Source organism: Dreissena polymorpha, chromosome 2 (genome assembly GCF_020536995.1).
Source record: "Dreissena polymorpha isolate Duluth1 chromosome 2, UMN_Dpol_1.0, whole genome shotgun sequence".
NCBI classification, from domain to species: domain Eukaryota; kingdom Metazoa; phylum Mollusca; class Bivalvia; order Myida; family Dreissenidae; genus Dreissena; species Dreissena polymorpha.
In genome coordinates, this window is record NC_068356.1 from 65,009,473 (window position 1) to 65,024,265 (window position 14,793).

A 14,793-nucleotide genomic window follows, 5' to 3' on the forward strand; every position below is an offset into this window, starting at 1 on the left:
TTGATGAAACTACTCTTACCTGACATACCACAATAGACTCCACCCAAACCATCCCCCGTGCCCTCCCCCCCCTCCCCCCTCCCCCCCCCCCTATTTTTTTTTTTTTTTTTTTTTTTTTTTAAGATCATCTCACAAATTACCACCACACCCTCACACTATACCCCCCCCCCCCCCTCCCATTTTTTTTTAAAAACTGTTATGTTTGAAATACCGTCCAACCATCGCACCCAAACCCCCCCCCCCCCCCCCCCCCATCGCCCCCCCCCCCCCCCGATTTTTTTTTTTTTTTTTTTTTTTCGCTTTTTTGGAAGATAATGTAATAAATGTCCACAACCCCACACTATACACCCCTCTTCACTCCACTCCTCCCTCCTTTGTGATTGAAAATGAGAGTCCCTTCACCTTTAAAAAGAAAATAGATGAGCGGTCTGCACCCGCAAGGCGGTGCTCTTGTTTTATTAATTGCCAGGGTTTATAGACCAGTTTTGATAATATGGGTGATATGAGCCATTTATACATGCATTTGGTAATTTTCCATGTATACATTATTCATTTTGGATACGTTCGATTTTTCATAATTCTCTATTTTATTTACATTTGCTGAGCATTCTATTACCAAAATACAATACTCAAGTAATTTTGTCATTTAACATTTTGTTTCAATATGTTACTTTTTCAGTTTCTGTACCAGTAGAATTATAGTATGTTTAAATAATTTCTTTTACATTTGTTGTTAGTCAACGTATATATTAATTAATTTTACACCATTAGAATCAAAATGGTGGAATTAGTACATTTTCAGTTTCAAAACAGTAGTATAATTAGCAAATACTGTGTTCCAGTTTGGTTAAAAAGAATGTAAAAATAAAATGTTGTTTGAAGAAAATGTTCTTTCATTTATTTAAGAAACTGTTTTAATGGTAGGCCCTTAACACTACATACAAAAATTAAAAACAATTGAGGCTAGACAGGGACTGAGGAATGGTTAAAAGTATGTCGGCACCATGCTGGCTCAAGAAGGTATCGCCGAAATACATACCAATGTCGGGCCAATATCGAGCCGTGTTGCACTTCCGATCTCGGGCCGATGTAATTACCGATCTCGGGCCGATATACATACCGACGTCGGGCCAACATTGCGCCGTGTTGCACTCCCGGTCTCGGGCCGATGTAATTACCGATGTCGGGCCGATATTGAAATAAATATCGGACCGATTTTAAATGTTTGCTGGGCAGGGACCAATACAAACAGGTCCCTGTTAAAACACGCCGCTGGTTTACTTATTGCACAACTCGTACGCGAGATAGGACTGTCATTAGTAGATTTTGAACCATAACTTATGCACATTAGTCCCTATTAAATGTTGTTGTTTTTTACATACGGGTTAAAATAGCCAGACATATGAAGCTATTGAACACTACTTCATTTTCCATTAGTCATTATATCAATAAATGTATCTTTTAACATACATATATTACATCTATTATAATATAAAATCTACATTTTTAGAAAAAAATAATTTATAGAAAATGTTGGCCTCATCTCAATTAGAACAGAGGATTTGTGTGAGCAAAGGTTTTAGCTTTACAACTGGCTGTTAAGTCTTTCAAACGTACTATCGATATATTCTCCCAATAATAGTGCATTTCATCCCTGAGCTGGGGTTGTTTACAAATAATGAAGATTGTTAAAAATTGTTACATAGAAAACCTAACTATCAAGTGACACAAATGTGGCATTATTCCACGAAATATGCATTTTATATACAGCGGCGAACATAAAATACATAAGAATAATGAGATTGTGGCATAATCGCCTCTTTTGGTCCGCGAACCATGTATAATTTTGTATAGGAACAGAGATATATATTATTGAAATTATTTAAAATAAAATTGCATAAGGACCGGCCGCCCGGTCCTTCAGAGTCAAAAAAAAATAAAGAAAGTAGTCCGGATGTAAATATATATCAATTTCGGCTTATTCCGTCTGTTTCCGGAAACTAGGAAAAAGTAGCAAATATCTATAGTATGTTTCTAAAAATACTACAGTTTATTCCGTCATTATTTGAAATAAACTTTCCTTATTTCCCTTTCCAATTAATTCCAAGAAAGCATCCGTTGTTAATAAACCTACCGCCGATGTTGTCGTGTTTCCATCTCAAACACAAGTGCATGTCAGTGAAAATAGTATGATCTTATCTAAACATGAAATCCCATTAAACCTTGACCGAAAACATTTAAACTGTGAACTGCGGTTTACAATCATAACGCAGTGTGGTGTATTTACTGCATGATCCGTCGAAGCTCATTAGCCATGCAAGCCTGAGATTATTTGGTCCGCGCTATGGTAATTCTGCAGCAAGCGGACCAAAAGAGTTCTGCGCCTCTATATATACTCCCGTTAATTGGTCTTCCCATTCATATAATACTTGAAAATGTTAATAATTTCATTTTAAAATCTGTAAGACACTTCCCCCCAAAAATACCAAGACCCAGTTTTATGAATATGACCCCACAAAGAAACCCTTTTTCCGGAAAGTTCCTCTCCTTGCATGATGAATAAATGTTGGATGTAAAAAAAGCATCGCGCTCGCTATATATATACTCCCGTTATTTGGTCCGGACCAAAAGAGTTCTGTGCCTCTATATATACTCCCGTTATTTGGTCCGCTCATGTTAAATACTTAAAAATGTTAACAATTTCAAATTTAAATCTTTAACTCACTAACCCCCAAAAATGCCACGCCCCAGTTTTAAAAATATGACCCCACAAAGAAACCCTCTTTCCGGAAAGTTTCTCGCTATGCAGGCCCGTAGCCAGTGTTTTGAAAAGGGGGGTGCGAATTTTTGCCATCGACGATTTTTTATTGAGCAACGAAGTGGCGAAGGGGGTATATGCGGGAGGGGATGTTCCCCTCCTGCAATCGGGGGCTTTGGAGGTCCTTTACTAGAAAATTTTGAAAATTAAATGTAACCTACTGCATTCTGGTCGCCTTTTAACTGTATTTAGAGACTGAAGTTATAGAGCATTTTAACCCGACACTAGTATGCGCGCACACACTTTGTTTACATATGCAACAATACGTTTATAGAATGTTAAATCAAACAATAAGAACGGTATAAAATATCATTATTTATTGGAATCTTGGAATCTTGATAAAAGTTGTGTGCTTCACCATTCCAACATTCTACCATTCATAAATCGAGCAAATTAAATGGAAATATTTGACTTATTTTTTTTTTTCAAACCAATTGTTTGTCTGCTACTATGGATAGTACCAGAGGGTTAGCATTGCTCTAAACGTGCTAATAGTGACTTTTACAACAAACACTGATTAACAAAACTGGGTCTTCTCTAATCTGCATCAATACTAAAAAGAGATAAAAATGGTATGAATGGTTACTTTAATTTTTTTAAACTATTTTTAACAAATAAGTTATCTTTTTCTAAACGAATTTCAGAAAAATATAACACTTAAGGCTTCATTAAGACCCTATAACCGCAAACTACTGGCCCTATGGTCTCAAAGTCCTTAACAATGTATACCAGGACTTCGAAGAAAGAAGATGTACTTATTTGCCCATTATATGCTCAAGATCCGTCACAGTTGATGAACATTAAACGTTAACGTCCACCTGATCATATGCTTTAACCTTTAAATTGATTATTACAACTGTTTGAGAGCAGGGCATTCCTAGTGTCAAGTTTGACATAATTAAAACATTGTGGAAAGTTATGCATGTGGAGCAGAACAGATGTCATTAAGTGTTGGTAAACTACAAAAAAAGCTAGATTGCTTTGTAGAAATGATTTGTTTTCTTGTCGTTCAACAACAAAATTAGCCTGTCTTGAGCATAGTTGATATTTTTGTTGCTGGAAAACCATTTAGCGGATCCGAAAATGGTTGTACGGGGATATAATAAAAAGACAACGCTGTCTGTCAAAAATTCTGTGCACAATGTGTAATTGTTATAAATCGTGGCTTCATCATTTTGTTATGATATCTATTAAAGTTATGGCTTTAACAGACATTAATAACGATGACAAAAGTTACAAAACAATCATTTAGTATCAACTATCTATAAACAATTATCGATTTTATACGGATTAAAGTGCCAGATAAATAATTATGCATTATACAGAAAAAAGTATCCATTTATAACACAGATTCTAATTCCATTTTGCGGGGACCGGCTTCCTAGATATTCTAAAATTTTGCTGTCAAAATTTGTGTTGATTTCAACAATTCAACGGTTAAAAATTGTAAATAAAAATATCGCGCTATCTTGGGAATGACTTAATCGAAAAATTAATTAAATGGTGACCTGTCAGCTGCATATTGAATACAACATTATTTTAACGCTTAAAACCAAGAATCACTGGGTTCCTGGAAAAAATAAATAACCGTTTTTGCGTCAAATGAAGTTGCAACTACAACTGAACAAAGACCTATAGATAACTATATCTATAGGTCTTTGAACTGAAGTACAATGTTTTTTAATCGTCAAAAAAGATTGGGTGCGAACGCACCCAACGCACCCCCCCCCCTGGCTACGGGTATGGCTTTGCATTATGAATAAATGTTGGATGTAAATGCATCGCAGTCGCTATATATATATATATATATATATATATATATATATATATATATATACTCCCGTTATTTGGTCCGGAACAAAAGAGTCTGCACCTCTATAATGTATTCTTATTATTTGATCCGCTTATTAAACATACAATGAAATGCTAATAGTTTCATTTCTCCCGGACCAAATAACGGGAGTATATATTAGAATACAATTTTTTTCTCAAAATATGTTCACTTACGGAATAAATTGCATTTTTGTAGAAAATGATGAAACAGTCGACTGTACAATCGTATTATCTATAATACTGTATTCATACGCAAACAAAATAGGACAGAGAAAATATTATATTCTTACGCTAGAGAAAAATCAACATACTAGTTACCAAAGAAGCATCGAAGATAGTTTGGTGTGCGGACCAAAAGAGGGGATATTTACGTTTTAACCGAAGCATTGTTACCTATTCACAATGCCCAATATGTGGCCGGTTGACGTTTTGGTTGCCGGCTCGACTGTAATGGTATCGGGTCCGTTCGCCCTAGTTACACGTTCGCCCTGGGTCCGTTCGCCCTGGGTTCGTTCGCCCTATATTATCATTTGCATATCGGGGTATGAACAGTTGATTGTTCACACATATAAGCAAGTATGAACCTTAAGTTTTCATTAATTAATATAGTAAGCAATTAGTGAAAATTACTGGCATTTGTTACAAACACGCTTACGAGTTAAAGAGCGCCGTCTTGATTTTTCACACATGTAAGCAAGTTTGTACCTTAGATTTCATCATTAATTAATATAATAATCAATTGTATATAATAAAAACATCTCAATAAAATATAACTATTCAGTTTTTATTATTTTATCATTATCATTTTATCATCATGATTACTAGCTATATTCATTTATAATAAACTATTTGGAACTGGTGAGTATGTAAACTCTAAATTATAATGTACACAATATAAAGTGCATCATTTATTATTTTATATATAAACTGTATATATTAAATTTCTAAATTACTTGTACTTGTATGTGTATTATAATCATTGAGATTATGAGATTTTGAGTGTAACTTCTTGCGTTGTTAATGGTTTTTTCATTCAGCAATATATAACCACCGTCTGTCGGATTATCTAATTTCTTGTAATCTTGTCGATCCCTGCATAGGCAAATAAATTTAAAATTCATATAAACATCATTAAATCTAAAAAAACACATCAATATTCAATTTACTAAACTGATCAACTTCCAATAATTCTCGCGTGTATTGCGCTGTGTGAAGTAGCAACTGGCCTTTATTGATCGTTGTCGATTAATTAAGAGATTAAAGAGATAACGGTCTGTGTTAATTGATTGATTGAGTGTCGTATTAACCTAATATAGTTAACATTGAGAAAAATTACTAAATCATATAGAAATTAGTTATGTAGAATATGATTATTAAGTTGAAACTATTATCTAAAGAGTATACTAAATATTGATGCATGCATAAATCATGTTTATAAAACAGAACTGTTATTATTGTGTGTGTGTGTTTTTAAATTATCTTTAATATGATTATTAGCGTATGATTAAGTAAATAAACATAAATTATGCAAATGAAACAGAGCTGTATAATTTAAATTGTGTAGAAATTGGCCTCAAAGAAAATGTTCAATTATAATAAATACATTAAGGTATAAGATTATTATTATTTAATTATATAAATATTAAAATGGTAAGCAGTGCAACTTAAAGGCCACTTTCGTAAATTATGTAAACGGTCTCCAAATGAAGGGATAAAATGTCAATTTATATTATAACCTTAGTCGATTTTGTCCGCCTTTTCAATTAAAAAGACCATTTATTGTATAAGCAAACCAAAATGACCGATATATATATTATAAATTACGTCTTCGGTGATAGGTTTCTTTTCCGCAATTGACATTATCACGACTAAATGTACGTTAGAGTAAGAGTATCTTTGCTTGATGTATTAATTCAATACATTATTTAATTAGAATTTCATACGGATGGATTTGAACGGATTTTGTAATATCTTGTTGATTAACTTTTGGACTTGGATGTATTGGACTTTGAAACATTATGTAAAGAACTGAATAAAGAACACAGAACAATCAATAGAGTTATCTGTATACGAGTTATAACGCAACAATTGTATTACGGACTATATTTTAAGCAATTTAAGCCGTGTTGTCAGTGAAATTTGTCGATGTCATTGTTAGTTCATGAAATTTGTATATATCGTCCGCAGATTCCTTCTTTGTATTTCTGTCCGCAAATCCATATAGATTTTTTGGCGGCCGATTGCAGTATTCTGCGCTCAGCCGCCATTGGTGTGTTGTACTATGTACACTAATACCAAGATTAGCAGAAAGTAGGCCCCATATGTATATACAATGAGAACTGATGTATTTATGGAACGTGAATGATATATAACTATAACCGAAACAACCAGTCCATCCACCAGTATGTTCGGCAGTTGATGGCGTTGCCGTTCCTGCCTGCCGGACACATAACCGAGACGTTCCACCAGCTTCAGGCCCGTGCAAACTCCGTCCAAGTGACGCAGCTAGTGGACTACGTCAATCGTCAATGGATAAACAACGCTATCTTTCGGGTGGAAGATTGGAGCGTCTTCAGGCGTTCGATTAGAACAAATAATGATGTAGAAGGTAATTGCAATATACAATTGATTTTTTTATTTTATTATACAATTATTTTCAATTTGCTATTGAATTTGTTAAATAACACACGCAAATCTTAAATCATGTTTGCATTGATTTCAGGCTGGCATCATCGACTCAACAGCCAGGCACATCATGGCGCAGTTCCCCTTCTACGTGCTGGTACCAGCCCTGCGCAAGGAAGCCGAGATAGGATAGGGACATCAGCGTGCAGTCTTCCGACCTGGAACGTGAGCAGCGTTCATCAACCGCCAACGCACGCCTGGAAGAATACTGGACAAAGTATTCGAATGGTGAAGTGTCCACTTCCACCTTTTTGAAGGCTGTTTCACACTTGTATGGGCCCTCTGAGTGAATGAAAAGATAAGACATGTGTTAAGCTGTTACATAGTGTGTTGTGTTCATTGTACACTGTATTTGTTTCATGTACATATTTGTAAGATTTATATGTATGGTTTGATGTAAATGTGTTGCATAATGTGTTCATTGTATTATACTTTATTCTGTATTGTTGTTCTGTTCACTGTATTTGTTTCATGTACATATGTATTGATTAATGTAAAGGTGTAATATAAAGTTTTCATTAATTAATATAATAAACAATAAGATAAATTACTGGCCTTTGACGGCTTTGTTACAAACACGCTTACCGTACACGTTAAAGAGCGCTGTCTTGATTTTTCACACATGTAGGCAAGTTTGTAGCTTAAGTTGTCATTTATATATTAAAACGTTAAAAAGATAACAAATTTCGATATATTTATTGCTTCCCTGCTTTGATAATAAAATTTAGGGCGAACAGACCCAGGGCGAACAGAAATTAGGGCGAACGGACCCGGATTCGACTGTAATGTATCGCGATGATTGCCTCCCCTCATTGTCATTTTGTCATTAAGTTGACAAATTAATTTCGGGATACGAAAGGAGATGAGTGTAGCTATGGCACCAAAACCAACGCCCCATGAAATATTGGCGAGAGTAGCTGATCTGGTACGTTAGTTTCTTTAATTTAACAATAACAAAAAATAAGGTATAATCTATTGGTGGTTTTTACAACCCGTTGAGTGTTGTTAATTGCACCTAGCAGAGTTAGGCCAACTTGTTGACGCTCTCAAATATTAAGCTACTTTTTATATTGGTAATATTTGGAGCGTACAACGGGGGACCCATTTGAATAATGGTGGACATTTTGCCTTCTTTGCCTATTCACGATTTCGACATTGTTAAATCACGCGTAACGAGACTGCCGAGATAACGCGAGATCAAGGGTTCGGGGGGGGGGGGGGGGGTTCTGACAGTATTCGCTCTACAGTAGACACCTTACTTATCTGATATTTTGACTTTATAAATAGAATAAAAGCGATAAATTACCGATTTATTACTAATAAAAACAATCATTATTTTTATTATAACGTTCAACGACCATCTTCTCATTAATAGTATCATTGTAATTAACGGCTACGTAATTAACTACCGGTACCTACAAAAATAACAAGATCATACCTTACTCATGTTACTGTACTGCGTGCTGAAATGTCAGAAATTAAAACAACCCCAGACTATTATAATTTTTGAGTGCAAGTTAATTTAAACCCACCCACTAATTAAAAATAAACATTTTTATTATATTAGCTCATTTTTCTAAATTTTCAGAAATACAAACCAATTGGTATTTGCACATTTTAGTAAACATAAGACTACTTTATTGTTCAATTTGTAAATTGTATAATAATCTATGTATTTTTATTACTTCTGTTGCAAGCCCAACTTGTTGTGCTTTTAAAATACATAAAAATCTATTGTTGACAACTATAATATTATTTAAGATCATAATTAAGCAAAAGTAAGTCCCCAATTCCAAGCTTACCCCGGCCAGTTAAACCGGTAGAGTGCTGATCTCTGACTCACTTTTGGGTTGGTAAGTTTAAGCCTCAACTCGGGTTCATCTCTTAGAAATAATTACACCTTAGGCTACCCTGGCTGTAACCAAAATTGCAGTTGAGGGTCACCGGCATACATGTATCAAATACATTGTAACTATGTGCTTATGTTAACATTTCCTGAAGATTCAACCACTTAGCAGGATTACTAAGTTAAACCCATTTTATTAATGAAAAAAATAAATAAATATACTATCATATGTATTCAAAAAGACAAACCAACTGGTACCTACTAGTACTATCATAAGGAACATCATCCACTAACCATCTATACTTCCAGGTCTTTTGGCTCTGCTACACCAACAGGAATAAGCGTTCGGTTAATGTTTTCAGTGTTAATCATAGGGATTACAATTTATAATATTTCATCCCAACAACAAAATCTTTACAATGATAGTATTCATTTTACAGTCCGGTTGTACTTCTATTAGGTTAAAAACTAAATAGTGAATCAGTTTTTGAGATGAGCCTGTACCAAACACACACACAAGCTCCTGCACATACACACACTTTAATGAGCAAATATTTGAACTGTCACAGTTATTACTTGTTGGAATGTCTCAGACTAACCAGCATATACAAGCAGTCTTCACTTTAGCATTTTTGAACAACTAACGGCAGCCTGAATCTTTATGCTTTAATAGAACAGATTAAAATACCCACAAGCCCGACTATATGAATCTGGAAACTTTAATAGCCCAAATTTAATACATATCACTAGCCCCGGGCTGTCGGGCTAGGGGTTAGCGTCAAGACTGTAAAAGCAATAACAATTCTTCAAACATTGATACTTGTCTTCTTTTGAACAAATCTGCCATGACTGGTAGTTAATTGGGATAGCTTAACACACAACCAATTAAGGATGACTGTGATGCAGGTGAAAGTTTCACTCATATAGATCTTAAGCCAATGGACATTTGACCAGGGACACTTATTTTAATTCAAAGTAAATGTTTTCTTAGCAGTGTTAATAGTCATGTCAACATATCACATGTTATGTTAAATGATTACATGACAACATTGGATGTGCAGCAACTTAAACCACCATCCATTTTATTATATTTTTGAATGTGTAGGATATTTTTTAATGTAAGGGTATGAAGTAGACACACATCTGAAGTATCTTTATTTTATTTTTTCAAAGAACATAGTTATGTAACTATGGTGATGTATAATATTTATTGCAAGAGTTCATAAAATTCCAGGTGTAGAAATCTTGAGCTTCATGCAGCATTAGATACTCAGTACAGTATCCAGTTTTTGTTGACACTGTGAAGTGTGATATTCCTGAAAAAAAGTTTCTAGAAGTTATAACAATAAACCATTCAATAACATTTAAATACAGCAAAGTTATCTGTTTTAAAATAATTGTTCTTTTTAAAGACAAGTATTTACCAAATGCCATCAAACTTCTAATTTGCCCAAACTTAACAAATAAGATATTTTTCCATACCCCACCCGCTTTAGCATGTTTCGTTTTTACCTATTTTAAACACAATAAAATCGAAAAAAAGCATAAACATGAACGACAATTATATCAAAGATACTAAGCTAATAAAAAATTACAAAAAAATATCATACCATATAAGTTATATCTGCAAATTATTGGGAAATTATAATTGCTTCAACATAGAACTATATGCAGACGCACTGCAGTAGATTATCGAGTACCCCCCCGACCTCACTAAATCCACTCAGAGTTGTCTCCCTTAAAATAATGTCGAAAAGGTCAATATTGTTGCGCAAGGATTTTGTGCGCAACATCCAAGCCCTGATATCAGACGCTTAATATCAACAGATTGCATTAATATTTACATACCTGTGTAGATAATTTATTTCTCGATAATGTTCCGAAAAAGTTATGTAATGACACTTTGAATTTTGCACGCCTGAGCAATTTAAATCCAACCACTATTCAAATTTTCAATATCTCTCGATTCGTTCGCTGTGTAGATATAAATCAATAACACGACCTCGATGTAAAGCATCTTGTTTAGATGTAGAAGAATATACGGCGTAAAATACAGTTTGCGTGTGTCTGTTGTAGTGCAGAGCGTTATATATAGTAAGCTGATGTTATTATACTTTTCTGGATTAATTAAGCATTTTTTTTCTAAAGTGACAATTAAAAAGTTCTGAAATAAATTACATCTTTTATTTTTATACTGTACATAAATAATATTGATACAGATCGTACAGTATACCGTCCTATGTAACGAAGAATTTATGTACATAAAACAACACAGACAGAGATGCAAAAAGACATGCATAAAAAGTTGCTGAAACTTAGAAGAGTGAATAGAAACTGCACCATATCTGTTTTGAACATACGCTTATTAAATAAAAAAAGATGAGCATACTAGATCTAGTTAGGTAAAAGTCGGTGGTAAAAGCTCATGTTAAATAAAATAACGCGTACAGTACACGTTACACCGTTATACCTTCTTCTGATTGGTTGATATTTAAATCTGTTTCATAATATGACAAGAGGTCAGTGATATTGTTGCGATTTAAGCAGAAGTTAAACTGAAGAATTTATAACTTCAATTCGACACTATTTGAATGAGGTAAAAATGGACTTCTGAACTAAAACTGAATGAGTTGGAAATGTTATTTTGCAATTTTACGCAAATTGATGAAAATTTTAACTTTCTGGTTTCCAACACATTTTTTACTTTTCCCCGATGAGACGTTCCAAAGAATTTAGCCCATATAAAAAGTATCTCTAAATTCTTATTAATGAGACTACTAGCAGAGTCTTCAAAAAATATATATATACTCAAACCTGGTTAACTCGGGGGTCGGTTTGTTTTGCGGTATTTCATTAGCGCCCTTTGGATTTTGTTTATGAACAAACCTGCGTGATTTACTTGTCAAATCTGTCAGATAACAGGGTTTTATTTAGGTACTTAAGGAATAATGTTTTGGGTTTAAACACCATGTTGATATATTAAATATTAATGATTGAATAGCCTATCACATTTGACATTACTGCATTTGAGCATTACTTTTTTACAGTGAAAATACATACATTTTAACCCTTTCAGTGCGGGAACCAAATTTTAAAGGCCTTTGCAAACAGTTTGGATCCAGAACGTGGCGTCTCATCAGGATCCAAACTGTTTGCTATTCTGATAGTATTCTTTGAAAAAAAATCGAAGAAAATGCTAATTTTAGAAATACAGCAGACAACATTTTTGCAGACGACAAATTTCCCAGCATGCAAAGGGTTAACTCTAATCAGAAGAAAACACCACCACTCTCCATCATTATTATCTAATAATCGGTTCAAATATATCCAAGGTCAACAGGATAGATAGAACTAAAATTAAATCAAACATATGATAAATAAAGAAAGATCTGACATACCATCAAAAGCTACAATCAATTAAGGCTTGATTGGTCATTGTTGGCTTGGGTACTACTTACATGTACCCCGGGTACTCTTAAGTATACTTACATGTACCCTGGGTACGGTAAATATACTTAATCGTACCCGGTCGATATAAGACTGTACCCAAGTTGTATTCCCGCCTAAAATCTGATGTCGTAACGCGCTACCAATGATCTTAAATCTTTATAAAAAAAACTGTATCAACATGCATTTTTAGTATAAGTTTCAATAATTTAGAGGCCATTTTATAGAAAATCTACATAAATGTAAATATAATTAATTTAAAAAAATAACCTACAAGGACCGATTTAGTGTTTAATTTCCCAGGTACGTTTATAATTTAGTATATGTACCGTACCCGGGATACATGTAAGCAAACTTAAACATACATTTTCAGAGGACATAATTGTTAACTTCAGTGGTTTTGTAGGTAATTGCCTTGCTATATTTTATCGTGAAGAGCCTCATTTACACAGCATTATTTTATTGTGCGGACCATAACCCAAAAAGTGTTAAAGGAATGATTCTTCATATAATTATAGAGGACTGTGAGAAGAGGTGCAGGGTTTTTATGTATATAAGCCCTGCTCTGTGAAAAGGGTGTTTAATTCATGTGCTTAAAGTGTCGTTCCAGATTAGCCTGTGCAGGCAAGGCACTTTCGGCCTATAGTCTTGATATTTGCTAAGAAGAGGCTTTCTTTAAACAGAATGTATCATAAAAGCAGAAAGTGTCGTCCCTGATTAGCAGTTGTGGACTGCACAGGCTAATCTGGGATGACACTTTACAAATATAAATTAAACCCCTTTCACATGGCCATATATAGAATTTTGCTGTTTGTTTTATTATCTTGTGCAAAGCATAATTATTTTATTGATTATAAAGAAAAATCATGTATAAAGAGAGTAAATTGAGCTTTCTATTCTTCACTGAATATTTTAATAAAACCCAAAATCCACAACTTTGAAGACCAAGATCATACTTTTTGTGTCAAAATGATATTTTATGCCATTTGAAACTAACAGTGGCAGCACACGTTTTTTCTTTTCAGTGCCAAGCATTTGAAACTTCAGACATGCATGCTTTTGTGATGTTTATTGATACCTCGTCAGTGACAGATGTGAAGAGTTCTGGAACTAACCTTGGTGCAAAATTTGTCCAATCCAACCCTGACATTGGAAAGGCGTTTGAGACGTTTTGTGAGTATACATGTATTACAAAGTTACTGACATTCAAGGTAACCGTTCATAAATAAAGCGATGAAGCGGTAATGTGATATTTTCTGATGTTAATTGCAACATTCAAACACAGTGTGCTCGCTTATAAATTAAATAAAAGTAGAAAATAATGAGACAAACGTTGATATACATTAATGCGCAAATTATGGGAATTTCTCAACATTTTTGAGTGGCTGAACCAGATATACTTAATTTAAAACACATTTTACCAGAAAACTGTAAAATGCCAAAATCATATATATTGGTCCACATCAAATTTCATGGTTTTTGTGGTAACATAAATTGGTGACCTCTCTAATATGTGGGTAAAAAGAGGAATTTGTGGCGGGTCAACCCACAAAATCATCACAAATGTATAATAATAATTATTTAATGGTATTATAACTTTACTGTTGAAACAGGTACCAATTGGAATACCCTGAAAGAAGACGATGACATTTCTTCCCAACGCAGTGATGCAGACAACTTATTTGGTGGTTCTTTGTTGTCAGATTCTGTATTGGAGGTGAAATCTGAAATAGAAGAAGAAAATCCATATGACTGTGATACAGATGTTGAGACAGACATTGATGAATCCGTGGATGAAATGGGTGACATGACACTCATCATAAAGAAGGAAACCGCTACTGGTTCTAACATGCCAATACAAGGTGAAGATTCGGATGATGCTGGTACTTCAAAAAAGGGAATGAAGACAAGATGCGTTAAGAAAAAGAAAGAAAAGCTGTTTGCTAATACCAAGGATAGATATGGTGTTAGTAAAATGGTAAAAACTGAACTGCATATTGGCGATAAACTTTTTATCATTATTTTGTTTGTTGTTCTATGTTGAGATATTTATATTTCTCTTATCACTAGAAGTTTGCTAACAATATGAAATTGATACTGATTAAATAGTAAAACTGAATATGAAGGCTTCTAAAACGAAGCAGTACTTTCTTCTTAAGTGCAC

The 14,793-nt window shown here is 34.0% G+C and overlaps 1 protein-coding gene across 3 annotated transcripts in view; it reads left to right on the plus strand.

The window, feature by feature from the left end:
* Positions 1 to 14,793, plus strand: part of LOC127867365 (zinc finger protein 14-like) — a 45,589-nt gene that overhangs the window by 23,031 nt on the left and 7,765 nt on the right. Inside the window, exons 1-3 of one of the 3 annotated variants that reach the window (XM_052408453.1) lie at positions 8,162 to 8,261; positions 13,655 to 13,802; positions 14,243 to 14,607. In XM_052408453.1, the coding sequence (XP_052264413.1) occupies positions 8,199 to 8,261; positions 13,655 to 13,802; positions 14,243 to 14,607 (576 nt within the window). In that variant the 5' untranslated portion in view covers positions 8,162 to 8,198. Of the gene's footprint in view, positions 1 to 8,161; positions 8,262 to 13,654; positions 13,803 to 14,242; positions 14,608 to 14,793 lie in introns of those variants that run through there. The other 2 variants (XM_052408454.1, XM_052408452.1) reach the window with 2 other exon arrangements.